The sequence below is a fragment of the Podarcis pityusensis genome (genome assembly GCF_964106645.2).
Source record: "Podarcis pityusensis genome assembly, chromosome: 10".
NCBI classification, from domain to species: domain Eukaryota; kingdom Metazoa; phylum Chordata; class Lepidosauria; order Squamata; family Lacertidae; genus Podarcis; species Podarcis pityusensis.
This window is the reverse complement of record NC_138035.1, coordinates 12,024,482-12,052,430: the sequence shown is the minus strand read 5'-3', so window position 1 is coordinate 12,052,430 and position 27,949 is coordinate 12,024,482. Positions and strand designations below refer to the sequence as shown.

The following is a 27,949-nucleotide window of genomic DNA, read 5'->3' as shown; positions in this document are numbered from 1 at the left end:
CCTCCAAACACAATAAATGGTGTATCAGGAGCCATTAGCGTTTCAGAACATAACCCGAGGAGCTGAGTTCAGCTTCTCTGCCAACGAAACCAGCCGTGTTACAAGAGGTAGCCCCACCAGCATGAATAAAACAGTCTTGGTGAGTGTGTAGGTGCAGTGCACAGCAATGCAGGCAAATTCAGTGTGTCTGTGTGTTTATTGTAGTGTGTGTGTATATGCATCATCTATTTGGATATGCAGGTTTAAACACAAAACTATCAGGCAGAGAGCATGAAAGCACACAGGAAACTTATACCAGGTTAGAGTATTTGTCCATCTAGCTCAATATTGTCTGAGTAGCAGTAGCAAAGTCATGTCTTTACCTTTATGGGCTACTACCTGACTTGAACCTGGGACCAGGTATCTGGTTGGTCACTGTGAGAACAGGAAACTGGAACTCTTGTAGAGGAGGGCAGCCAAGATGATATAAGGTCTGGAAACCAAGCCTTATGAGGAACGGTTGAGGGAGTTGGGTATGCTTAGCCTGGAGAAGAGGAAACTGAGAGGGGATATGATAGCCAGCTTCAAATATCTAAAGGGCTGTCACATGGAAGAAGGAGCAAGCTTACTTTCATCTGTTCCAGTAGCTAGGACTCAAACCATTGAATTCAATTAACATGAAAAGAGAGTCTGACTAAACTTCAGGAAGAACTTTCTGATGGTAAGAGCTGTTTGACAGTGGAACAGACTCCCTCATAATGTTGTGGACTCTCCTTCCTCTTAAGCAGAGGTTGGATGGATGCTTTAGTTGAAGAAGAAGAAGAAGAAGAAGAAGAAGAAGAAGAAGAAGAGTAGGAGGAGGAGTTTGGATTTGATATCCTTCTTTATCACTACCCGAAGGAGTCTCAAAGCTGCTAACATTCTCCTTTCCCTTCCTCCCCCACAACAAACACTCTGTGAGGTGAGTGAGGCTGAGAGACTTCAGAGAAGTGTGAATAGCCCAAGGTCACCCAGCAGCTGCATGTGGAGGAGCGGAGACGCGAACCCGGTTCACCAGATTACGAGTCCACTCTTAACCACTACACCACACTGGCTCCTGCATTGCAAGGGGTTGGACTAGATGATCATTGGGGTCCCTTTCAACTCTATGATTCTATGACCAGATGATCCATTGGCCTGATCCAGCAGGCTCTTCTTATGTTCTCATGTTCTTAGTCCTTTCAAATGTCTATGTGGGAGGGAGATAATTGGGAGGGGGATATCCTTCAATGTTGCAAACCACCCTGAACCCAAATGTGACGATGGGAGCTGTGTTTTTTTATTTCGTACTTTCAACAGTAACGTTATTGCCAACCCACCCTCCTCCCAGAAGTACAGAGATAGCGCTAAAGAATAGTACATTAGAATAAAGACTTTAAAGTGATGCCGTACGGCAAGAATATATCAAACAAATGTATTGTTCCACAGTGTCCCATGAGAAGCTGGTGGACGGAAGGCATGTTCAATAGATTGTGCATATTCAATAAAATTAGGAACTGTTTTATAGAAAGTTGCATTTCTTTTTCTAGCACGGTGTTCTTTTTCAGATGCTGTTAGCATACCCATAAGAATTATGTCCCATAATTAAGCCATTTCCCCAAAAGGCCTGCATAAGGAGTTCTCCAGTATTTGGCTACAACAAGTTGAGAAGCCATTAACAGGTGAACAATAATATCTGTATTAGAGAAATCTGGAGCTCCTGGAGGAAAGACAGATTGTTTGGTGATTTGGCTTACCAGCTGAAAGACTTTGGGTCCAGAAGGAGAGAACCTTTGGATGGGAGTAATATAAACAGTTTATACAATGAAATGGCTCCTGACCTTTAACTAGGATTCAGAGGGTTTCCTGCAAGTCCCTACAGCGGCTAAGAGTCTTATATTGCAAGGCTGGTGTCAAGGAGCAGTCAAGGAGCCGGGTATCCACAAGGCAGGCACACACACAGAAGGCATGGAATGCACTGTGCTTGGCCCATCTTAACTCAGTGGAAGCATTGCTGAAACTAACTTCAAGGCACACCCTTCCCTCTCTAGCCTCTCACTCTGGATCCCTCCCAAGCAGATGGAGGCTGCGTCAAGGTCGTGAGCTGGGCCTGACTGGTGAGTTGCTCAGCAATATGAAGGGCCCTCCTCAACGGGGGGGGGGGGGAGAAGGAGAGTCAGCAGGACTGAGACTGTCTGTGAGGAAGAATGGCAGATGAAGTTGATGGACTATATGGAAATGGCGGAAATGACTGGCAGAATCCGAGACCAGGGAGAAGAATCGGTGGAAGAAGACTGGAAAAAGTTTAAAGATTATTTACAGAAATACTGTAAACTTAATGAATGTTAGAAAAATGTTGGAATGAAGTTATATGGCTTTAGTAGAAATGTTATGAGGAATTGAGTATAAATAGATTAATAGAGTATTAAAGGGAAAAATAAGGTTAGAATGTGTTAAGACAACTATAGGATAGAAAACAGAGGAAGATGGAAAGGAATTGCTGAAACAATTAACAGAAGTGGAATACAAAAAGGGAGGTGTGAGGAGGTCGTGGAAACAAGTGAATGAAAGATAAGATAATGAAATGGTTTTGTTTTTGTTTTATTAGTTTTATGTGTTAGTGTTAGTGTTTTGTAGTGTCTTTGTATTGTATTGCATTTTTTTGTTTTTTGTTTACGTTTTTTCTTTTGTAGTGTTGTGTTTAAGTTGTTGGAAAATTAATAAATACTATATATATAAAAAAGAGACTGTCTGTGAGGATGCTGTGACTCTCAGCTTCTCCTGATCCCCCGGCCTTGATCGCTCAAGTCTTATGCTTCTATCAGCTCCCAGCTCATCCCTTCTGCCGACTGCTCCTCAGTGCCCCACCATCAGGCTCCACACCCTAAGGCAGCGGTTCTCAACTTGTGGGTCCCCAGATGTTGTTGGACTACAACTCCCATCATCCCTAGCTAGCAAGGCCAGAGCTCAGGGATGATGGGCGTTGTAGTCCAACAACATGTGGGGACCCACAGGTTCAGAACCGCTGCTTTAAGTTGTCATCTTCAGAGGTTTCCCTGGGGGGCTCTTGAGAGGCAGGCTTCAATTACTCTTCTTTTGCCAGCTAATGTGAGCCCTCCCTGGGCTAGCGGCTCCCAGCTCTCCTCCTCATTCAACCAGGCCCTGACAGCTGGAAGGGCAAATATCCACTAGCCTCCACTCAGTGGTCTGCCCTCACTACATCTGAACACATAGCAGTGGTGGCCAGTGCTCATTGGGGCCAGTAGGACAGAAAGCAGGGAGCCCAAACAATCAATGGAGCCAGAGGCAATGGCAAGCATACCCTCCAACATTGCACTGACGAAAATTGGGATGTGCTCTCATGACTCACAAGGGAGCACAGCACTGATAGATGCATGTCTTTCACACTCTTGCACAGCACGGCACCATTAGTAGTATGCAGGGAGGGATTGTGTGTGCTCCCCTCTGATATTCTGTGCATTGATCACACAGGATTCCTAGAGAAGACTACAACTGCATTCTGCCAAATATGCTGGCAACTCCACTCCAGACCTTCTTGCTCAATGAGAAAAAGGTTGTCGTGGAGCATGCAAGAGTGGCGCACATGGTCCCGCAGCCTCTCCAAGGACACATTTGCCAATGCCTTAATAGCACTAATGTTGCATCTACATCATCCCGACTTTAGCCTTTTCAGGGGATCATAGCCTGAGCCTTGCCAAAAAATCCACACCCCAATGCATTTGTGCCTTGAGAATTCAGGTGCATTAATGAAGCCAACAAACCTTTGGCTTTATCTAATTCCCTGCCTTGTTTCCCCCCCAGCTGCTCTGACAACATACGGTTCAGCTGGAGGGGACTCAAGAATGTGGTTAACATCTACACTTAATGTAACTTTTTTTGTACTTGTATTGAAACAGATGTAAAGAAAGCTCAATCAGCTTCTTTGCGAAATGCACAAAGGAATGCAGCAGTCACAGGTTTCAACCAGAAGGCTGACTTGAATGAATGACCTTTAATGGCAGCCAAGCATAAAGTGCTGCTTTTCTGGCTTGTTCCATTCTAGAGAATTATGACAAGCAATTCTGGAAACATTTACTAGGCATGAAGGGATCTCCTCCATTTCACTCAATTCTTATTCCATAGGGTTCCAGCTCCGTCATTGTTCCAACATTCTGATATCTCTTGGATTCCAGACCATTTGAATTGTGGATTTTGGAAATGTCAGTGATGGATTTTGCAACAGCTACTATTTGCCCTCTGGTGGAAAATGGGGAAGCAGATATAAAACAACAACAGCACAATTCCAAACGTTTAAAGTAGGAAAAACACACACACCCTTAAAACAGTTTTGCAACTGTGCAAATAAACAATAAAAATGTTAAAGAGGAATTTGAGTACCTTGATGGGGGCAAATAATTTATATTCTTTCAATTTTCGTCTAGTGCGGATTTGATTGGAACCTTAAAATCTGAGGTGGAATGCATCAGACAGAATTTACGTAAGCATCTCCAGCCTTTACTTAAACACATGATGGTCCCCTTGGAAGCCCCATACTTGCTCATGTAGAGCCAATCTATCTGTTAAAGCAACCACATTGAAGACACAAGAAAATGCTTCCCCATAGCAGCGATTCCACTTTTGAGTTTTAAAACACAGATACCAAATTTAAATGTTCAGAGAGTGTATTGGAAGGGTGCTCTACGGAAATGACTGTAGCAGCTGTCAAAACATAACAGCTTCTACAGTCACCTGGAGGCTTCAGACAGCATGTGAACCAACTCCTGTGTGACTCAACCCTAGTTCACATGGAGTCTCTTCACACCAGCATCATCCACTTTTAGGAATGCTCAGCGGTGGTGTGAAGAGATGCCATGCAACTTGGAAAACCACACACTAAACATCTCTGTATACATTTGACCTCTTCAGCTGCTTCTTGGTGACTTTCATACAGCTGGTTTAATGACTGACCTTCAAATGGCCATCTGAGAAGCAACAAGCACTTACCCTTGATAGGTTGCATGTGTCTTCCTTAAAAGGCATTAGCCAAATAAAAGTCCTCTCACATGTAGCTTTCCCATGCCAGTAACCTATGGCTGAGAAGGAAGCTGCCCTGATGCGCCAACACAGCACATGAGGAACTGGCACATGAGTGAAGAAGCTTTCTTGTGAGAATCTAGACTACATGGAGCCCTGCATGAGTAAGCACTTTGTGCCCCTGGAATGTTGCATAAATTGCCCTCAATTTTCTGAATTTATTCTAAGGCCAGCATATCCTACTACCCTAGTTGTCAGGCTTATTATCAAGCGGAGAAAAACTGCTACGCTGCACATGAGGTGCATCTGCAGTATTTGCAATAGCTCTGGATACTCAGGAAAAAAATGTGCAATTGGCTTTGCTATAGCAATCGGCTGCAATCCTGCATGCATTCAGGCTGCTTCAATCCCACTGAAGTTGTTGTTAAAACACAACCACAATGGCCACCACTGCCATCTAGCTAGACCTATTAGCTTACACTATGCTTTATGGTGTAACAGACGCAGAAGCCAAGTCTTTGCCTTAAGGAATTTACATTTTAAAGTCAGAAGTTGCGGGAGTATGATCAGTAACACTTGTTCAATCTTCTAGTACAGCAGCACCTACACGTTGTCACTCCCTTCCTATTGACACAAGACAGGTGAGTTTCCTGTACTCTTTTCAGCCCTTGCATAAAACCCTTTTTGTTTGGGCAAGTCTAGTTAGATGTGTAGAGGCTGGCATGTGTTTTAATCTCCTTTTGCTTATTGTTGATTTTCTGTAAACCTCTTATAGGTTTTATTACAATCAAGAGGTATATAGAGGTTGTGAAATAAATCAAACCCCAAACCATCAGTTTGAACAACGCCTTGCCATTGTTAGTACTGTGCTATCAACACTCTCTTTAGCACTTTGCAATATTTGATTTGGGATATATTTTCTGTCCCAAACAGGTGACTGGGCCTGGTTTTGTATAGCTGAGAGCCTTATACATTCTTATCCTTTGAAGCCCCCCCCCTTTTTTAAATGAGGACGGAAAGGATATACATTCCATTCTTTTAGGAGCAATTTTGTGCAACAAAGGGCTGCAATTTTCGGTCTCTTGAAAATGTAATTATAGATAATGTTTGCATCAGTAGCACGAACACAATGAACATGCAGGGCATGAAAACTCCACTCCAACCACATCCTCTTAGGCTATGAAGCTTGCCTTCTGCCAAGAGCAACAGCTCTTCAAAAAGTTAATATTTGGCATATGACGGCAGCATAGCATATTTAGATACCAACCTATGCATCCATTTCTCCTTTCCCTTTCCCTTTCGCGTGTTCAGACCCAGGAACCTCCCCCCTAAATAAATTCACACGACTCAAATTTTGGTTTGGTTTTTGGCAGAATTTAGGCCACAACTTTATCGATTACAGACAGTGACTGGTTGCATAGGCTCTGGTTCGACTAGCTCCCTGCCATGCAGGTAGCGCTGACCCAGGGTTCCAGGGTGATGACCTGGATAAGTGGAAAGCCGGGAACAGGCTAACTCCACCACCAAAATGTCCCCCTGGACTCAGGCACGGGTACAACGCCCTCGCAGGGGTTGACCAAACCATCGAGTCCCTGGATTCCTTTAACAGAATACCCTTCACATAGGGATGGCGAGAGTGTTCTCCCATCCCTATCATATGAACCAGAGCCTATCCTTACAAGTTGTGATGATTTGCTACGCGGCAGGCGAAACCCAAATGGCAACAGCCAATCAGCCAAGTGGGGGAAATTCCTGCTGTGCCCCGTCCCAATGACACACGACAGCATAGCAAGGTCAAGTGCAAGCCCTAAAATTAGTGAGAGGTGGGTGGGTGTTCCGAATGCACGCGCCAAAAGAGGAAGCTCTGGGTCATGTGCATGGGCATAAATAGGTCCCTCGAACCGTTTGGACTGCGTCCCATTGGCCAGATTGCACCCATCTATGAGGGACCTACCAATCGGGTGTTGTGACTGACCTATCGTACCCACCCACAACACAGGGTGTCAGTTTTCCAGGTCTCACCTCAATACGTACCCTCTTTAAGGGAGGACTCAATTTACCATCATCATATCTGCTGCATCAACACTTCTAAACCCCCAGACAATGAAATCAACACTCTTCCAGAGATGGATTTTAACTTATAGGCAACTCTTGGTGGCATACATAAAAGGCTGAATCCAGATTTATAGCACAGTCCTGCAGTCTACTCAGAAATAAGTCCTATTGAGTTCAGTAACAGGCCTTAGTCTCAGGTATGTGGTTTTACAGAGGAGACTCTACCAGACCTACCTGGAGAGGCAGACAATTGCAGCTGGGACCTTCTGCTTGCAAAGTACTTTCTCTACCATTGATCTAAATCCCTTCTTCACCAATCAATTTACGAGCAAAGAACCTTTTCGCTAATGAGAAACGGAGCTGCATTAAAAATTATCAAAGGGGAGAGACAAATTGCTGGGAATTCTAGTAGGTAGGGTCCAGGGTTTTGGTTGGAGCTTACCTTCTTCTCAAGATGGCTGAGGGTTTTTGAGACTGTCCTTTCCCACTTTTCTCAAATCATCTCTCTGCTAGTCTGCATCCTGCAGCCTTCCTGAGAACCCACTCCAGAGGCAGATTTAGGGGAGCATAACCAGTTTGGTTGCACTGGGTGTGGCTCCTCACTGGTGCAGCAACCATGATTTAGATGGAGCAAGAAAGGTGGGGAGACACCAAATTTTGGCATCATAAAGGGCACCACTGAAATTCAAGACCCGAAGATCTGCCGCAGCTCACACTTCCTGAAAACCTCATAGTCTCTTGGGGTACACTTTCCTGTAAGTCAAGAAGGCTGCCTACTTGGCTTCTGAAATTCTGCTTTTTAACTTTGAAAGAAATTTGCATGGAAATTTGGACGGGAACTGAAGCATTTCCCTTAAAAACAAAACCAGTGAGTACACCAATCTCAGATGCTTGGCAGCTAGCCTCCCTGGTTCTGGTGCTTCAATTAAAGCCAAATATACCATAGAATAAAAAACGAGTTTGTAGGGTGCTGATAAGATGTCAAAAGTCAGCAGCAGATAAGCTTCTCTACAATTACAATTATTATTATTATTTTTAAAAAATCTAAAGCACCCTGCAAATGAGGTTGAAGAACAAAAGCCTCTTTTGTGGGGGTGGGGGGGGGAAAGACTTTTGAGAAATTGGGAGCAAAAAATTTAGCACAAGTATTTGTAGTCATTTAGAATCTTATTTCCATACATTGCATTGAAAACTTCCCCGTTGCCCTAATTAAAACTGTAAAGGAGGCCAAGTTCAGTTCTAATAGACCGTTCTTCGCATGGATTGGGAGAGTCACGAAACAAAAACCCCTCAATCCGACCTAAAGGCCCAAGCTCACAGGTGAACATAATTTATTTGAGGGAGAGGGGTGAGAATTTGGTGCACAAATGGGATCTCTACAAAGCAATATGCATCACTGGGGTTTATCATAGCATCGACTGAATACAAATTACATCATACTAACAATAATAAAAATAAAAAATGAGTCATGCTTGTATATTCCAAGTAACTATGCTGGTGCCTGGTAGTAAACAAACAAAAAAAAACCAACAACAACAAAAAAAACCAGCCCGAGGCTGATCAAGTGATCTTATAGCTGCTTTGTTGTCCCCTTTCAACACACTCAACCCTTGGAGCAATTTGTGCTCCTCCACCAAGAAAATTAGTAAGCTTTCAAAATAGATAAGCAAAGACAGACCTGGCAAAGGAAAAGTGCATGGTGCATGTTTATCATACTAAAGAAAAAGAACAGAGTGCATAAACTCCAGCGGGTGCAGAATGCCGCGGCGAGACTCCTTATGGGGTCTTCACCACAGGATCACATTTGTCCAGTGCTATACCAGCTGCAAGGGACGCGGGTGGCGCTGTGGGTAAAACCTCAGTGCCTAGGACTTGCCGATCGCATGGTCGGCAGTTCGAATCCCCGCGGCGGGGTGAGCTCCCGTCTTTCGGTCCCAGCTCCTGCCCACCTAGCAGTTCGAAAGCACCCCTAAGTTCAAGTAGATAAATAAGTACCGCGTTATAGCGGGAAGGTAAACAGCGTTTCCGTGTGCTGTGCTGGTGCTGGCTCGCAAGAGCAGCTTCGTCACGCCGGCCACGTGACCCGGAAGTGTCTCCGGACAGCGCTGGCCCCCGGCCTCTTAAGTGAGATGGGTGCGCAACCCTAGAGTTGGACACGACTGGCCCGTACCAGCTGCACTGGCTCCCGATGGAGTATAGGATCCGGTTTAAAGTCCTGGTTTTAACCTTTAAAGCCATGTATGGTACCTACGGGACCGTCTCTCCTGGTATGCCCCACGGAGCACCTTACAGTCTGCAAATAATACCATCCTGGAGGTCCTGGGCCTCAGGAAGATTAGACTGGCCTCAACCAGGGCCGAGGCCTTTTCAGCTGTGGCCTCGACCTGGTGGAATGCTCTGTCGCAAGAGACCAGGGCCCTGCGGGATCTGACATCTTTCCACAGGGCCTGCAAGACGGAGCTGTTCTGCCAGGCCTTTGGCCGGGGTCCAGTCTGACTCCCCCTCTCTCTTTATAAGAACTTGCATGAAAGTGGCCCCCCCCCCAACTTTTCTCACAGGCTCATATAAGATCAGTATAAACAGTTAGGCCTGGTGAGCATTTAAGGTCCCCATCCCTAATTTGCAGGCTGCCATATGACTGGATTTCACTTTGACTCTGATTTGATTTTAGGATGTATTTTAACTGATTGCTTGATTTTATGGTAATATGTTATATATTTGATGTTAGCCGCTCTGAGCCTGGTTGTGGGCGTGGAGGGCGGGGTACAAATATTATTATTATTATTATTATTATTATTATTATTACGACGTCTCACAGCAAAGGCACTAATCCTTCCGCCACGGAACAAGAAGTATATGTATACTAAAAAAAACCTACAACATAATCCTGATTATGAGCACACTACATGCCTGCTAACATTAAAAATCTAGGAGGAAGCATAACACTCCTAGTGTTGTGACAACCCTGGCTCCAGCTCCAGTCTCTCACTGTGCCATCACTGCCCTGGGCTTCTAGATTTGTATCCGAAGCTGTTGTTCCATTTGCACAACAAACTTAGGCTTGCCTAATGAAACTTTCCCCTCCTGCGGCTCCCTGCATATGCTCAAAATCTGCTCCAGGGGGTTGTAGGACCTACTGGAGGAGATTTGGGGGGGGGGGGGTGTTGAGGGAGGTGCAGATAGAGCAGAGGAAGGGGAAGTCCAGTTGTATAAGTGGAACGCAGCATGGTCTACAACCCCTAATGCAGGGCCGGATTTAGGTTTGATGAGGCCCTAAGCTACTGAAGGTAATGGGGCCCTTTATATGTCCAGCTGTCCTTTGTCAACAACAAATTGTCGCTGTTCTTTTGTTGTTGAATATATGCTATATATGATCCTAATAGATATCTAAAGCACATGCAGAATGTAGGCACCCTATATATAGAAATGAGCAAACCAGTGATATTTTAGGGAGCAGGCTAGCAGGCGGGGCCCATTACTTACATCATAGGAGCCTACACAACACAAAACACTGTTGCTGTATGTAGGTTTTATTTTATTTGTTTTTATCTTATATTTTGGAAATGTATATCCAGTTTTTTTTCCATTAATTTTTTGGGGGCCACCGAGAGTGGGGCCCTAAGCTATAGCTTGTTTAGCTTATATGTAAGACGATGGCTGCTGCAGTTCCGTCCATGGTGCTTTGCTCTGGAGCAGCAGACCAGACCGTATTGGAATGATTACATTCGCCACTACTGAGAAGGCCCTCTGCCTGGTTCCCTGTAACCTCACTTCTCGCAGGGAGGGAACCACCAGAAGACCCTTGGTGCTGGATCTCAGTGTCAGGGGCTGATGCCTGGGCTGCACTGACAGAGGGTTGCAAGCACATTCCCTGTGGGTTCCTGTAACTGCTGCCAGAAGCAACGGCTCCTACAATCACACAAAGACTTGTCACACATGGAGGCTGCTGCGTGAAACAGCCCATAAATTTCATTTTACATAAACATTACTGGACATGGAGCAGAGATGCCTTCAAGATGACAGGGAGGGCAGTATGAGAGAAGCTCTCCTTCAGATACGCTGGGTCTCCAGCCTTTAAAGCAGAAATGTGGAAGGCACCGAGAGTGGCAAACCACCCCACAGTAGGGTGTAGGGGGTGGGAAGTGCTGGTGTTACAACAATCAAATAGATGCAGTTGGGGGATGCATTTCCAGCTGTGCCTTCCGACAATGTTTGTGTTCACAACAACAGCAACCCCTTTCCTTCATTTGCAAGGAGAGAGCCCCAGCCCTGGCTCCTTCTAACGCCAGAGAAAACTCACTAAACCCAAATCCTGCTGGGCTACAAAACAGCTAAAGCTCAGCTTCTGCTCATTTTGCATGTTCAGCACTGACCTACTTCAGAAGAAGAAATGATGCACTACACCAGACTCTGTGATGAGAATAAGGCTTGCTTGCTTCCAGCTGCAAATCATCGAGTTATGTGCCTCTTCTGTAATTTACATGACCTCCATGTGTATCCAGTTTAATGGGGACAGTATCTGGTTCCTCCTGCCCCCAGACTGCAAGTGTGCACAGAATTTCTAAACAGGACTTGGATTTACCTGTGATTTCCACCGATTCAGGTTGGCACAAGCACCACCTGATTTATTTGGAAGCTGGGTCTTGCAACTCTGCAAACAGTCTAACCCTGGGACGAGGATCGTTGTTGGACTCCACCTTCCATCAATCCCAGGTAGCAGAACCAATAATCAGGGATAAAGGGATCTAAAGACCAGTAGAATCATAGAATCATAGAGTTGGAAGAGACCACAAGGGCCATCGAGTCCAACCCCCTGCCAAGCAGGAAACACCATCAGAGCACTCCTGACATATGGTTGCCAAGCCTCTGCTTAAAGACCTCCAAAGAAGGAGACTCCACCACACTCCTTGGCAGCAAATTCCACTGTCGAACAGCTCTTACTGTCAGGAAGTTCTTCCTAATGTTTAGGTGGAATCTTCTTTCTTGTAGTTTGGATCCATTGCTCCGTGTCCGCTTCTCTGGAGCAGCAGAAAACAACCTTTCTCCCTCCTCTATGTGACATCCTTTTATATATTTGAACATGGCTAGCATATCACCCCTTAACCTCCTCTTCTCCAGGCTAAACATGCCCAGCTCCCTTAGCCGTTCCTCATAAGGCATCGTTTCCAGGCCTTTGACCATTTTGGTTGCCCTCCTCTGGACACGTTCCAGTTTGTCAGTGTCCTTCTTGAACTGTGGTGCCCAGAACTGGACACAGTACTCCAGGTGAGGTCTGACCAGAGCAGTAATATACAGAGAGATATAGTTTTCCCCTATGGTGCATACACACTTCTTATATTAGCACCTATGGAGACTGAGTACTTCTCTTTTTTCTTTCCCAAAAAATATGGGACACACACACACACCCTTTCCCCTCAACCTAAAGGCACAGTTCAAATGTAAACAATACTAGTGAATCTCTTTCAACCACTGAAGTGGAGAGAAAATGAAAGTTGCCATCATCAATATGAAGGTATCTGAAGAAGTGTGCATGCACACAAAAGCTTATAACAAGAACAAACGTAGTTGGTCTCTAAGGGGCTACTGCACAATTTTTTATTTTTTATTTTTATAAATTTCATCAATATGAAGGAAAAAGGTAACACAACCATATATTATGGAATGCAACAGCTACAGTTTGCCCTGTAGAATGTTAGTGTTAGTGTGGGGATTAATATGACAGCCAAAAATGGGAACTTATTTAAAGATAATTATGAAAAATGTTGGACGGAAGTGAAAAAAGATTTAGAAATCTGGTCAAATTTGAAGCTTTTACTGTTGGGTCGTATTGCTGCGGTAAAAATGAATGTATTGCCTAGAATGTTGTTTTTGTTTCAAACATTGCAAATTGTGGACAAGATGGACTGTTTCAAGAAGTGGCAGAGAGATATTTCTAGATTTGTCTGGCAGGGCAAGAAGCCCAGAATAAAATTTAAGATATTAACTGATGCAAAGGAAAGGGGTGGATTTGCCCTGCCAGACTTTAAACTTTACTATGAATCAGCAGCTTTTTGCTGGTTGAAAGAATGGCTACTTCTTGAAAACACAGACATTTTGGACTTAGAAGGTTTTAACAATGTATTTGGATGGCATGCATATCTGTGGTATGACAAGGTCAAAGCGCATAAAGCATTTAAAAACCATATTGTCAGGAAAGTACTGTTTAATGTTTGGATAAGATACAAGGATTTATTGGAAAACAAAACCCCAAGGTGGCTGTCACCGATGGAAGCGAAAGCTCTGAAAAGGCTCAATATGGAGGCCAATTGACTGAAATATTGGGAAATTTTGGAACAAGATGGAGATAGACTGAAACTGCAGAGTTTTGAGAAACTAAAAAATAAAGTGCGAGACTGGCTTCATTATTATCAGATAATGGAGGCATATAATTTGGACAAGAAAATTGGCTTCCAGGTGGAAAAATCAAAATTAGAAACAGAACTGTTAGAACCCAAAACTAAGAATTTGTCAAGAATGTATAACTTGCTGTTGAAATGGAATACTCAGGATGAAACGGTGAAATCTGCTATGATTAAATGGGCACAAGATGTTGGACATAACATAATGATGGCTGACTGGGAACAGTTATGGACCACAGGTATGAAGTTTACGGCATGCAATGCCCTAAGAGAGAATATTATGGAAATGATATACAGGTGGTACATGACCCCAGTCAAGCTTGCAAAAATCTATCATTTGCCCGACAATAAATGCTGGAAATGTAAAGAAACTGAAGGTACATTCTTTCACCTTTGGTGGACGTGCCCAAGGATTAAGGCTTTCTGGGAAATGATATATAATGAACTGAAAAAGGTATTTAAACATACCTTCTTGAAGAAACCAGAGGCCTTTCTCCTAGGCGTAGTCGGCCAATTGGTGCCAAAGAAGGACAGAACTTTTTTTATGTATGCCACAACAGCAGCAAGAATACTCATTGCAAAGTATTGGAAGACACAAGATCTACCCACTCTGGAAGAATGGCAGATGAAGGTGATGGACTATATGGAACTGGCAGAAATGACTGGCAGAATCCGAGACCAGGGAGAAGAGTCGGTGGAAGAAGATTGGAAGAAATTCAAAGATTATCTACAGAAATATTGTAAAATTAATGAATGTTAGAATGATGTTGGATAGTAATTAAGTGGTTTCCAGCTGTAATGCTTTAAGGGAATATGAAAAAAGGGTTATAAATAGGTAAAAATCTAATATTATTACTTTTAAAGGATTTGCTGAACCAACAGATTGAAGTGGAATACAAAAAAGGGAGGTATGAGGAGGTCCGGGAAATAAGTCAAAGGAAAATAAGTAATGGAAAATCTGTGTGTTTTTAACTATTTTTATTTTGTATTTTTGTTATTTTTTTCATTTTTATTGTAATATTTTAAAAAATATTAATAAATATCTCATAAAAAAAATAGAATGTTAGTGTGCTGGACAAATGGACACAAGTCCACCATAGAAGTCACTCATTTCCCTAGCTTCACAAAATGTTTTTCAGAAAGTTCTATGTCCCAAATTACATTATACAGTTTTTTGTTCATTTAAACCCTTTGCGTCTGTCCCCTTTCTAGTGATCAATATTCTTGCTGCCAATAATAGGGGTTCAATTAAATGTTTATATGATGTTCACATGTTATTATATTATATTGTATTATATTAGTTTATATAACAACCCTTGGCTGTCTCCACTGAATATACCCAGCAATGCTATCTCAAGTCTTTTTTTCTACATAGCCCGCGCACAAACTAAATCTATTGCAATTATTTTGCTCCTGAAAATCAGCGCTTGAGAAACTGGATTCATTCCAAAAATGTAAGCTCACTGCGGGTTGATTCCACATTATCCTACAGTGAATCCATTTGCAAACAGATGAAAACAGGTGAAGGTCATCTCAGCACTGCAGGTGTATCCAAAACCTGGAGTATCCAACCTTCCAGGTGGGCATATACCAAGAATTGCAATCACCACTTCCTTCTTCATTCACCTGGGGCATATATAGGATAGAGAAGGTGTGGCTAACCTTATCAAGGAGAGGTTTTTCAAATGTGTATCTACACCAAGCCTTGTGGATGGCAAGACCAAGAATCGGACAAGATTGAAAGCTGCATGACAAGCATGAATGATTCTGGACTGAGAAAAACTACATTTTTTTGTGGTACTAACGAGTGTGTACGGGACGCAGGTGGCGCTGTGGGTTAAACCACAGAGCCTAGGGCTTGCCGCTCAGAAGGTCGGTGGTTTGAATCCCCGCAATGGGGTGAGCTCCCGTTGCTCAGTCCCTGCTCCTTCCAACCTAGCAGTTCGAAAGCACGTCAAAGTGCAAGTAGATAAATAGGTACCACTCCGGCGGGAAGGTAAACGGCATTTCCATGCGCTGCTCTGGTTTGCCAGAAGCGGCTTAGTCATGCTGGCCACATGATCCAGAAGCTGTACGCCGGCTCCCTCGGCCAGTAAAGCGAGATGAGCGCCGCAACCCCAGAGTTGGCCACGACTGGACCTAATGGTCAGGGGTCCCTTTACCTTTTCCTAACTAGTGTGTACACAGCCCTAATCTACCATCTCATAGGGGAATATGACACACAAATCTACAAGATCTTCCCCACTGCTGATCAGTGACTGAAAGTGAGGTTGCAAATCTATCACAGGGCAATTCCCTACTTGTGGTGGGACTAAGGGTCAGTGACTGGTTGCCATTGAATCTGTTCCATTGCCCATAAAGACCTGGAGGCAATCAGCCAGCCAGACATAGGCAGTTGACTGTTCTGAGAAGCATTAGGAGAATGGCTCGGTTTTGCAGATTTTCAAACATCGTTCAACCTTTGCCACAAGTTAATAACTCTCAATTACCTGAGCCCATTTCAGGCAAATTAAGAGCACTTGTCTGGAACTAGGCCACACTGTCTCAGCGCTGCCGGACCACGCATCAGTGAGGGCGGAAGTTGATGAGGGAAGTGAATAGTCTGGTCAAGTAATCTCACTGATTGGTTTTGTGCCTGCTTGGAAAGGGAATAACTGGATAGGGAGAAAAGGCCATCGTCCTCTTTGGGAAGCATTTCAAAACTGCTTGTTGGCCAAGGAATGGCACATTTCCCTCCAAGGAAGCAAACAGAGTGTGTGTGAGAGAGTGAACAAATTTCTCTTTTGAGGAATGCACAGTGACTAAATCCAGCGAGTTTTCAATCTTTCCACCTTCCGGATCACCTTTCCCGCATCAACTTTGTCTGTTGACGAAGTTCTCAGACATTTGTCATGCAAGCTCTTGGTGTTGCAGAGGTTTTTGGGGAGTCCTCCTCAGCACTGCACATTCATATGAGCAGCAGAATAATCAATACTTCAGCACCAACTTGGTCCACCAAGCCTAATGCTGAGGAATCCCTAAACTTGTTAAGGAACCCCCAGATTCCCTACAACATAGTTAAAGATCAATGAAACCCAAGCAAGGTTTGGTATCATTAAAATGATCAAGCTTTGGATCCATGTATCAGACAATCGAGAGCAAGCGCAGAGCAAAGACATATTGGGATCTACTGGAAGATCACCAGATGATTCGCCGTATATCAGAAAGGACTCCCAATTGTTTAACAAAAAGTAATCTGCCACTCACAACCAAATTAGGCTGCTAAGAGTCTCACGTTATTATTTAAAAGCATTGTAAGCTGCTTAATATATATAGTTTAAAAGCCTCTAAGCGTCTGTACGTTATTTGTAGTAACTCAGGTGTAGGTTTATATATGCCGCACCATCTCATTTGTGGCTTTTGGTGTGGAACAAGCAATTGACTCCATCCCTTGGGCCACTATTTTGCAGCTGGAGCCCCTGCTCTGTACCTGACTCTGGTTGGTGGACCTTGTGGTCTAATAACAAACAAAAATGTGGTTCTGGCAAGCTGGAAACCTGTGAGCATGTCTTTCCGGGGGAAGGCCGTATCTCAGTGGTATAAGATCTGCCTTGCATGTAAATGGTCCCAGTCATGGCTAGGGAAGAACCCTACTTGAAATTCTGGAGAGCTGCTGGCAGTCAGTGTAGTCAGCACTGAGTTAGATGGGCCAGTGGTCTGACTTCTTGTGGTTCTGTGTTCCTATGCCTGAATTGGAGACACAGAGACCCATCAGGGTATCCTGTCTGAAGATTCGATGGATGTACGTACACACACAATAGATAAAATACTAATTAAATTATTTCTCTCTTATATTCCAATAAAAATACCTAATGCAGTTACCAAGATATATTGCCACACACAACACACGTACAAATTCATCCCTCCAGGTAGAGCTGGGATAGAAAGGGCAGATCCATCCAGCTGCTGCGTGGAAAACAGCCTAAAAGGGTGTATTAGTATTTTGGTATAACAATGAAACTTCTCAGTGGATGGACGAGCTTGAGCAAAAATTGATCCGCGGTCTCTTTGGATGCTGGTAACTAATGCATGCCAACTAAAGATAGACTGCTGCTATTAATGCAGCGTCAGGGCACGTGTTGAGCTCTCATCCTTTGAAATGCTGTCAGCGGGTTAAATGACGGAGCCTTTTTAATATCAATTAATTGACAAATGGCAGGCTTACCACTGACATCGTGAGTCATGCTCAACCGGCACAAGTGGAAAGCTCCCCAGGCAATTATGGTAAAATGGCAGCTGCAAGGGTAATGTCTGATGCACAGATACACAGAATCCTTCTCATCTGTTAAGTTTGTAGAGAATCAGGCATCAGCTAAGCACAAGGGCTGAAGAGTATGTAAAAGGATGGGGAGGAAACTAGGTTCAGTTCACATTATGTGAACAGGATTCACACTTCCTGAAATAATTTGAATGCCAAAAAGCAGCTATCATTTGAAATTCACGCATCTACGAATTTTGTAATGCGGCTCCCCACCTTCCCAAAAAATTGTATAGAAATGGGTGCATTGGGGAATGGGTGTGCAAAAATGCCAATATTAGTGAGGATAACATACAGAATGCATATTAGGGAAAACTGCTTGCAAAATTGTTTCAATTAGGCAAACTTACAAAGGTAGAAGCATACACTAAAACGATGATGCATTTTGTAAGATTTTTTTCTTTTTGCAAGCAAACTGATGCAGAAATGTAGAAAAATGAGAGACCTGAAACTGACAGATCCATCCATCTTTAATAATATGGCAGGGTTCCTAAGCGCCACTGTAATATGTTTTCGAAAACCTACCTCCAAGCAAACATAGTTGTGCTAATGATTATTATTAACCACCAAATCTCCATATAGAACCCCCCCTGTATTTCAAATACTTCACATACATTATCCAAGAATTGATTACAAAAAATTCTGGAATGCAAACACAACGCTTTAGCCATTGACTGACTCTTCAACTGCAAGTCCAGTGAGCCATCGGTGTTTGTGCTGAAAAAATGGGACATTGTTTGAAACACCAGAGGTCAACTTCCTCTCACTAGCCAGCTATGAGATGTTTCAGCTGTAGTAGCCATCACCTGGCATTATCACTTTAAGAAGTGTGGGACATACATAGGTGACCCAGCCTTGAGCGTCACCCAGTCTAGGTGCTTGTGGCCCATTCCAATGTATAAATGAAGCTCATGGATCAACAGACTTGCTCAGCGTTTTCAACAGAGGGAATGCTTCCATGAACCTGCAAAGCTTTCAGAGAACTGCCGATGGCAATTAAGAATATGCAAAACAAGATGAAACAATGCTCAGATACAGCAACAGGAGATCCCTTCATCTGTCCAAGACATGGCTTTCTGTTAGGTGGAGGTTGGAGGGGCAAGGAAAACAGCAGGCATGACCTATTGGCAGATAGGAACCTGATTTCTACTGAATTTGCCTGTTGATCCAGCTAGTTTAGTGTTGTCCACACTGACTGACAGCTGGTCTCCAGGGTTTCAGCCAGGGAACATTCCCAGCCCTACCTGGAGATGCTGATGACTGAAATGGAGACCTTCTGTATGAAAAGCAGAAGTTCTACCACTCTGGTTCTTCCTAGAGAAGCTTGGTGAATACAAAGCTGCCACTGCAGCTTGGTCCTGTAGCTAAGGCTGAACTCCCTTCCCTTGACATTTAGGAACATAGGAAGCTGTCTGATACTGAGTCAGACCACGATCCATCTGCCAGTCTTCTCTGGTTGGCAACGGCCCTCCAGGGTTTCAGACAGAGGACGTTCTCAGCCCCATTTGGAGCTGTCATGGATTGATCATGTGACATCCTGCACACAAAGAAGATAACGCTACCACTGAGTTGCAACCTTTCCATGAGGTCACCAGGTCCAGATTCGTAGCAGGCTTGTTATCCAGCTAGTTATGGGCACGCAAGGATAGCAGGCAATCTCTCTGCAAAACGGGCTCACCTGGGCATTCGCTGGAATACGGTGTGTTTAAGGCTGAGCGTAAAACAAAAGTTGCTTCCCAATGACATTTTAAATGCCAGGCAATCATATTGCCTCTGTTATAATTTCAACGTTATTATCTGAAGGGGCTCAAGCTGTGAAGAAAACAGATATGCTGCCAAGGAGAAGCACATTTCTATGATATATGCTGGCATTGTGAGGAGGAATTGATTGTCAAAACGGCATCCTCCTGAGGAAGAGTGACATACGTGAGCTATGAGAGAAGGACAAAGGTCTAGGCTTAGCAGCAGTAAAGCCAACCGGAGGACCACACTGAACACCCGTCAACACCATTCACAGGAGATACAGAATGGGTGGAGGGAGCCAAAGGCAATCAAAGCATTGGAGAACATTCTTAAAATCTTGAGTAGGAAAACAGGAAGCCGTCTTGGAGCAGCCAGAGCTTGGGATCCATCTAGCTCAGTATTGTATTTTCAGGGCGCTTGAGTGATTTGATCTTTGCAAATCCCAGTACAAACTGCCTTGATTGGCACACACACACATCAGACTAACGGACAGATCAGAACTTAAGTTACCTTTGCACTTTGGGAATGCTCTGAGCTGAAATGCACATATCAAAATATGTTTTTACAGGTGTGTTTTGAGAGAAAAAGCATTTAGAACCGCATAGTCTCAGGGGGAACGTTTAGAGATTTAAAAACAAATTTAAATGTGAAATTTCATCCTTTTTTATTTTAAGGGATTCAGATTAATGTGGAACTGGGTTGGAACAGACTTATGGGTAAACATAGACCAGGAATAGACGGATGTGCTTCCACTATTGCTTACGATGATGGGAAGCAGTTCTCCAAGGTTTCAGAAAAAGGTGGTTCTTAGCACTATCTAGAAAGACCAGGGATTAAACTTTGTAGGTTTTTCGGATACAGTATGTGTGCACCCACTGAGCTGGGGGGACTTCCCAAGAGAAAGGGAGCATTTGACACCAGAAGTTAGATTTTTTTGCAGGAAATTATTTGGTCTCCCTTCACATGCGAAAATTGAGCTTGGGAGTGTGGGCAAAGCAATTAAAGGCTGATGATTCTAAATAGGAACAATTATTCCAGAATTACTTTAGAGCATCACTTTTATTGCTCCAATTAGTTTTTATTTTCCAAAGAGATTCTCTCGTGTTGGCATTCCTTTCCCCCCCAGTGAGTTGCCTCTCCTTTCTTCTTCCCCAAGAGCTAATTCTCTCCCTGCAAAATCTGGACTTCGCTCTTTCCCCAAAACCTCCTGCCACCAAACACACATAACCATGTCGGAAGAGATGGTTATGTTTTTTGCAACAATAAGTGATTCAATCCCAAAACAGCACCACAAGGAAAGGAATTAGTCGGGCTAAAAAAAATCGAAGGAAGCAATCCCTCCCCAGCTTGGATCTAAGGCGCTTGTGTGATATGCATATTCTGTGGGGCATCAATGACTTCTCCCAATCTCTAGTGGGCCATTTCTTGATGATAAACATTTTTTTACATTCCATGAATTTTTAAATTGCCTGAATTCTCCCACTCTGCCATTCATACACAATTTCCGAGTTGCTGTTGTTGCTATTATTTAAAGAACATGTGGGATTAATTATGAAACTTGCCAAAATTACTACAAAATACTAAGACAATTAAAATACACCAAAACCCATTTTGAAATGTTTAGGAGAATGTCTTTTCTCTCTCCAACGGAAGCAAAATAAATAAATCATATTAGTCACTGGGTTTTAGTTTGGGTGAGAACAAACAAATAAGCGAACAATGAAAATGTGTGAGATTAAAGGAAGATATATCACATCTGATAGAGAGAAACTGGTATGTTGAAAAAGCAGTGTGATATCACTATTATTAATAAACTTCAAAAAATACATCTCCTGCATGTTGAATAAGCACCATCTGCATTTTATCTCATACATTCACATTTGGAGTGGGGTGTTCTTTTCAATCGGATTAGAACCCCGCAATTGATTCAATTTGTTTTTGGTTTACACAATGCCAATAATAATAATAATAATAATAATAATAATAATAATAATACTTTAAAATCTAGGCATTGTACAAAGTAAAAATAAGATCATGGACTTTATACTATCTAACAATAGCTGTAAAGATGAGCAGGGAAGGCGAATATATTGGATCCCCCTGCCCGCAGCTTAATTTACCATGTGTATCACTGAAAATCCTTATTCAGTTTTGAAGCTTTTAATCTTCATTCAAGGTTCTTTTTATTATTCCTCCTTCCTTAGGCTTTTCATCAATGGCTGCCAAAGGAATCGGAACAGAGCAACTTACAATGAACTATCAATGTGGAACAATTTAAAATGATACAGCCAGCCGGATCAATGCTAGAACTGTCTGCCAAAATACGAACATACGATAAGGAAAGAGCATCAAACAACAGCTGATAACAAGGTACACAGTTTCTCACTGGCAATAGGTGCTGAGTACTCCTCTCTCTCTCTCTCTCTCTCTCTCTCTCTCTCTCTCTTTTGGGGCGAGGTTTCCAGGTCTTTTTATAATGCATATTTTGTGATTTAATATTTTTCAATGCAGTTGAGCATTTTCTCTTGTGAGGCAATCGAAAAAACATGGGTGCCTCCCCGGCTGAATTTCTACCAGACTCTGTGCCCCCCTCAGAAAGGGCGCTACACAGACAATGAAACCCTGTATAGATTAAATTCTTTAGTACACTGAATATCTTAAAAGAAAAATACACCAGCTCTTCAAATATATCATCAACCACCACATAATTAACACATTGGCATACATGTGAGAAAATTTGACTCATCTCAGAGATGAGGGAGATAATTCAAAGACAAATTTTAATGGATAACTCATGGCACTTTTCTGTGGCACCCAATCAGTTGCACGTGATTATATTCTTGAGTCATTAAAACATAAAACTCAAATTTAGTTGGTGTCTGTGGCACTCAGATCTGGTCAGTGAGTAGGCAAAAAAAAGGAGCGCAATGGAATCCAAAGTGATAAGCAGAGTTGATAGACTGCCGCATCAAGATGTAAGAGCACAGTGTCCAAAATGAACAACCGTGCTCATATTAATATAATCGATAATCACACTAAGCCAAACCTGTAGGTGAACTCCAATGCAGATACAGGACTCTCTGGAACCCATAATGCACTGTTCATTTGAACAGGAACAACAGATCCATGCATGCAAAGGAATGTTTATAGGGACTTCTGGCCTCCACTGAACTTAATGAGTAGCCCTTCTGCAAAATCACTAGGTGAGTGAAAGCCACCCAGCATTGTTCTCCCCGTTGATTTCAGTGACGTGAGATGTCTTTATTAGTGTTTGCTACTGGAAAAAACACAAGCATCCCAATTATTTTATTTTATTTTATTTTATTGCAAAATACCATTATGTTCTCTTGAATTACTTCATCTCTTGAGCAGTCCAAACATTTCCTTAGTATTGTAGTAAGGGTTAGCTTTCTACCTAGTGCTCAGGACTAAGATATTTCAATACAGAAAACGATGTTTTATGGTACACGAGGGATGCTGTACCATACATTTTGGGGTGGCTCTTATAAACCGTGCTCACTCTGATCCAGAGATTTGCTATCGAGAGGTCCAGAGAACACACGATGTTCCCTGAAAGAATTAAGGTTTGCTCCACTTACAGGAGGAAGCTACTAAGACCTTTGTGATCAAGGATATTCTTCCTCCATTCCTCCAAAAGGCAGGAGGTCACATGGTCTTAGATTGGAGTGAGTAAGCACAGAGCGATTTGATGATGAAGCTTGGTTTGCTTACAATGGTATAACAATCCAAAGACAGCGATGGAGACCAAGCTGATAAGTGTGTGGTCTTAGGAACTACTATGCTATCAAAGGTAAAGACAGGCAGTTTTATTAGCTGTGATATACTCCTGGCCCAGGGGAAGGAAACCAGCAGGTAGGGCAGCCACAACATTTGAGACACCCCTCAGCCAAAGTGCACCCAATGGAATATCTTAGCCTGGGAAAGGTAAACAGAGAATTCTCTGAGCTTTGTAGGTGCTCATGTGAAGTCAGAATGGTGAGTGTGTGTGTGTGCTGTTGCCTGTTGTGGTGCCCTGGCTAATACCTCAATGTACCACCCTCTGGACTTAGCTTCTTGGTTCTTCTACACCACTGACAACTGCCACGGGGAGATAAAGCAATGCATCACATTTTATGCGACTGAAAAATAGAGCCAGACGAAGTCCGCAAAGGGCACAACAAGGAAATGAACCATCTACGCCACCTCTTAATATCAGCTGGGATCACCAGCAGCTACCCTCCATGGGTATTGTTTAATGGCAATTTTTTTATTATGGAATTCCAGAAGGAAGTACTACAGGACTTTCTTGCCCTACTCATCTTGCCCAGGCTGTGGCGGTATCTACATCAGTACAAATGACTGAATACTTACACTTTCAGTGTCAGCTTAGCCTATTAAAGTAATACGCACCATGCATTCGATATAGCACCCAATTCAAATGTTATTATCTTAAGAGTAATAAGAAACCAATCCACAAATGTGTGTGTGTGTTTTGGGAGGGAGGATAGCCACTGCTTTCTTGTTGATTATTGGAGTCGTAAATAAAGCTTAAAAGAGTTGAAAACTATAATATGTATTTCAAACCGGCAATGTTTAAAGATTACGCAGAGCGAAAATTATATGCAGTAGCTTTCATGAACATTGGAATATCTTATGATAGTCGTTCTTCCCTAGGCAAACAAAAGAACCTTCAAAAAAATACAGAAAATGACATTTTCTAACAGTTTAGGAGAGACAAAAAACTGACAACCCTTTTCCATCTACATCAATTAATCCTTGCTAAAGACAGCACTGGTTGTTCTCACCTAGGATATAAAATAAAGGGTTGGGCAACAACCCATTGACCACGCTATTGGGCTCGTTCCCATTCATTTCAGTAGGGATTTGAAGGGAGAGAACTTCCTTGTGGATTGTGCCCTTTGCCGAAACTTTTGATCCGCTCACCCAACAGGCAACGAGAGAACCGTTCATTCATCAGCGCTGATGAATCCAAAGGCTTCCCAAAGAGAATTATACACAAACCGAACCAATCGCATCTTTGGCAGGGGGTGGGAGAGAGAGAGACTGTAATGATGCAATTGTTTTCCACTCTCGAGAAAGTGCAAGGTCATATATCCTTATTTAAAGACTGGACACCCCCTACTAGTCTTCCTCCAGCCCCAGCTGAAGCCAGCAAACTATTCTTTATTAATTGTGCATACAGGACATGTGCAATCCCTGGAAAGCATCAATCTTTATAGCTGCTTGGACCATCCACTAAGTTACATTTCTGCATTGTGATGAGATCTCATAACACGATCGCTAAGGCAGACTGTATACAAGAGTTACTGCTGATACAGCTCGTGTTCTTTAATGGAGGGGAGGGGGAAAACCCAGAGTGAATGCAAAGCTATTTATCAAAGCCTTTTAAAATATAATTCTGCATCGTTTTCAAACAGAGGCATAGTACTTTTTAAAAAAGGAGAATTATGGGCTTCCCCTCGCCCCACAACTCCAGAAGGCAAGATTCTAAAGGAACAATTTTACACGATTCTCATCCTTCAATGGGTGAGTTGAGGAAGTATTTCCATAAACTTAAGTGACAGCCAAAACACCACCAGATTCAGGTAATAGAACCCTGGTGTTCCAAGATGGTTATCAGCAATATCTTTTCTGACTGATTTGGAGGGGCAGCAGTAAGAATGTATAAAGCTGAGAGGAACACAAGCGGACATTTGTGCATTGACAGATCTTCTCAAAAACTATTTGAGAGTGTCAACTTGGCACTCTCCTGGGCGAAGGATGGGTAACATAACAGCAACAAAACAAAACAAAACAATCAACTGTAGCACATACCATTGAGGCTCCGAGTCAAGCGAAATGGTCGATTTCGGAAACTCACCATTCCCAACAACAGACACCATGTTCTAAATTTAGGATTATCCAAAACTGGACTGTGGAAGGCATCAACGACGCATGTGTATTATGCACAATGCATATGACAGAGAGGCTCACCCATACTAAATATGACACCCCCACCTCGGCAACACATTAATCCTCAGCAGCTGAAACAGATGGCTATTTCATGAATAGTTCATCTCAAACGCTCCATCGGCTAAGAAATCTACAGCCCCAAGAGAAAAATTACCGGGGAGGTGGGTGGGGTAGAATTAGGTGCAACAACTTTGAATGAATTCATAATATGGCCGGCACCAGACTATATGGGAAGGAAGTGGATTTCCATTCCTTTTTCTTTTTTTAAAAAATGATAGTTTTGAAGACCATGTACAAAGTTTTATTCAAACTTCTACCTTGCGTACACTTTTCACTAAAGAGACGTACCACGTAGCCAGTGCTGCAATCTCATTTCCTCCCTTTTCATTATATAAATCCAGCATGGTCATATTCTTGTTTGCAAAGTTCGGCGTGATCCTATCACTCTTATTTCAGATGGGATTAATTTTGTTTTCCAGGAATGATGTTACGTTAGGGTCCAGATTTACTCTGTTGAATTTTTGCCTTTCTTTCCTAGAGAACCCAAAATACACTTTCTTTTCCTTTCCTGATGTCAGGCACTGATAGAGCAACTGGAACTTTAAAGATCAAGTGGCAAGGCTGAAAATTAACCAAATCTGTTTCCCTTCATGAAAATCTAGCATGCACATTGTCCAATCAATCTCTCTAGCCTTTCCATCCCTGTATACAAGAATAATCTTCCTAATAATTAACACTAAATTTACCATGCATCCGCCAACACGGGCAAAATTGTCCGTTTTAATTTCCTTCGTGCTCTGTCACAAAAACTGACCACATTTTCCCACATATCCAAACAGTCTGCATCTGTGGCTAATTTATTTTTAAGCGCATTTTCTTTCTTAATCTGAGCAGGTTGCGCCTTACCCCCCTGAACAAGTTGAGATTTCTAAGCAGGAGGCAAAATATCTGTATAGGAATTTCCACTGGATGTGAAGAGTGTGCCTTTCTTAAAAATAAAATAAAACAAAACCCTGCAAGGCTCGGCACTGCATTTCCCCACATTAAATAAACAGAATATAAATCATACTTATCGGGTCCCTGCTCTACAGCTACCATTAGCCGCCCCCCAGTTTCCCTGATAGAGAATGTTGCAGATCAAACACAACGGAGGGTGTGGGGGGGATGAGTGCAAGAAAACACACACACACACATACATTAGAGACCACAAAAGAATTTTCAAGTGACGAGAGAGAGGGAATAAATCCTTACTCTGCTACACAGACACTTCTAGCAGCAAGTCGGTAGCCTCAGAGAGAGAGAGAGAAAGAGAAAGGGAGGGAGAAATCCAGGGCTTTTGTTTATACGATCAAAACCCTCCAGGGGGAAAAAAGCACACAAAATACAACCATCTAGAATCTCGGGAACTGGCTCGGTCTGAGGTTCGGATGCTGCCGGGCAGCTGAGTCGGTACTTACATTCTGTCGGAAACTAGCAAGCGGCTATCAACCATCATCTCCGGTAGAAAATCCAGCTTGAATGAAGAAGTCATCTTCTCCTTCTTCTCCTTCTTCTTTTTCTTCTTCTTCTTCTTCTTCTTCCTCTTCCCTTTCCTCCTATGCACACCGTTCTGGTCTGGCAAATAAGAATGTTCCTCTTGCTTGTCTGATTCAACAACTGCACTGGCCAAGAGACAGGCAAGGACAGGTGCGAGAGGCCTCCCCAAGGCAGCAGTCAGAGTCGGCAGTTGTCACATTCTCTCCCCCTCTTGTTTTCCTCCAATCCCCTCTGAAATCTACTGCTGAGGCAACTGTCTATAGAGCGCCAGGTGCTGAAAACGGGGGGCGGAGCCACTTCCCCACTGCAGCTAGAATTTAACCCCTGCAAACCCGGGAAGAGAGCCTCGGCAAAGAGCTGGACGATGCACGCTCGAAATTGTGGACAGGCTCGATTTGTTTTAAAGGAGGTTTTCTTTTGGGGGGTGGGGTGGGGTGGGGGAGAGAAAAGGCAGCCAGAGGGCCAGCCTCTCTCAAACGCATAAGGAATCAGTTTCTGGATTTCCAAACCGCTTTTGTTTAACTCACTCAGGATCCTGCTAAACTGCTTGTTGTGGCGACGATAAAAAGAGTTTTGGAAGGGTTTACAAAACAAGAACCGCCACAAAAAATATTCCCCTGTTGAACCCAAGGTCTGTTTATTTGGGCCTCATCCAACTTCTATTGGTTTCTCTGCACTCTGCAAAGCAGAAGCAAATTACATTTAAAATAACCCTCATCTATGCAGGGCGAAGAAACAATCTGTTAACAAATTCATAAAATTAGCTTTGGGGGGCTGAATGGGCTAAAGTGTTTGGCTCCTTGCTTCTTTATCCAAGGAGATCGATAGACAAATAGACAGATAGATAGACTATAGAAAGATGGATAGATAATAAAAACGCAAACATGGAAAGGTGATTAATCGCCCGATGGCTCTG

General features: G+C 43.0%; 1 protein-coding gene across 29 annotated transcripts in view; it reads right to left on the bottom strand.

Moving 5' to 3' along the window:
• Positions 1-27,949, bottom strand: part of CELF2 (CUGBP Elav-like family member 2) — a 524,880-nt gene that overhangs the window by 301,663 nt on the left and 195,268 nt on the right. For 2 of the 29 annotated variants that reach the window (XM_081022924.1, XM_081022929.1), the window contains exon 1: positions 26,955-27,295. The exons of 23 other annotated variants lie outside the window; for them this stretch is intronic. In XM_081022924.1, the coding sequence (XP_080879050.1) occupies positions 26,955-27,028 (74 nt within the window). In that variant the 5' untranslated portion in view covers positions 27,029-27,295. Of the gene's footprint in view, positions 1-25,359; positions 25,481-26,954; positions 27,305-27,949 lie in introns of those variants that run through there. 4 more of the 29 variants (XM_081022936.1, XM_081022926.1, XM_081022928.1 and 1 more) reach the window with 4 other exon arrangements.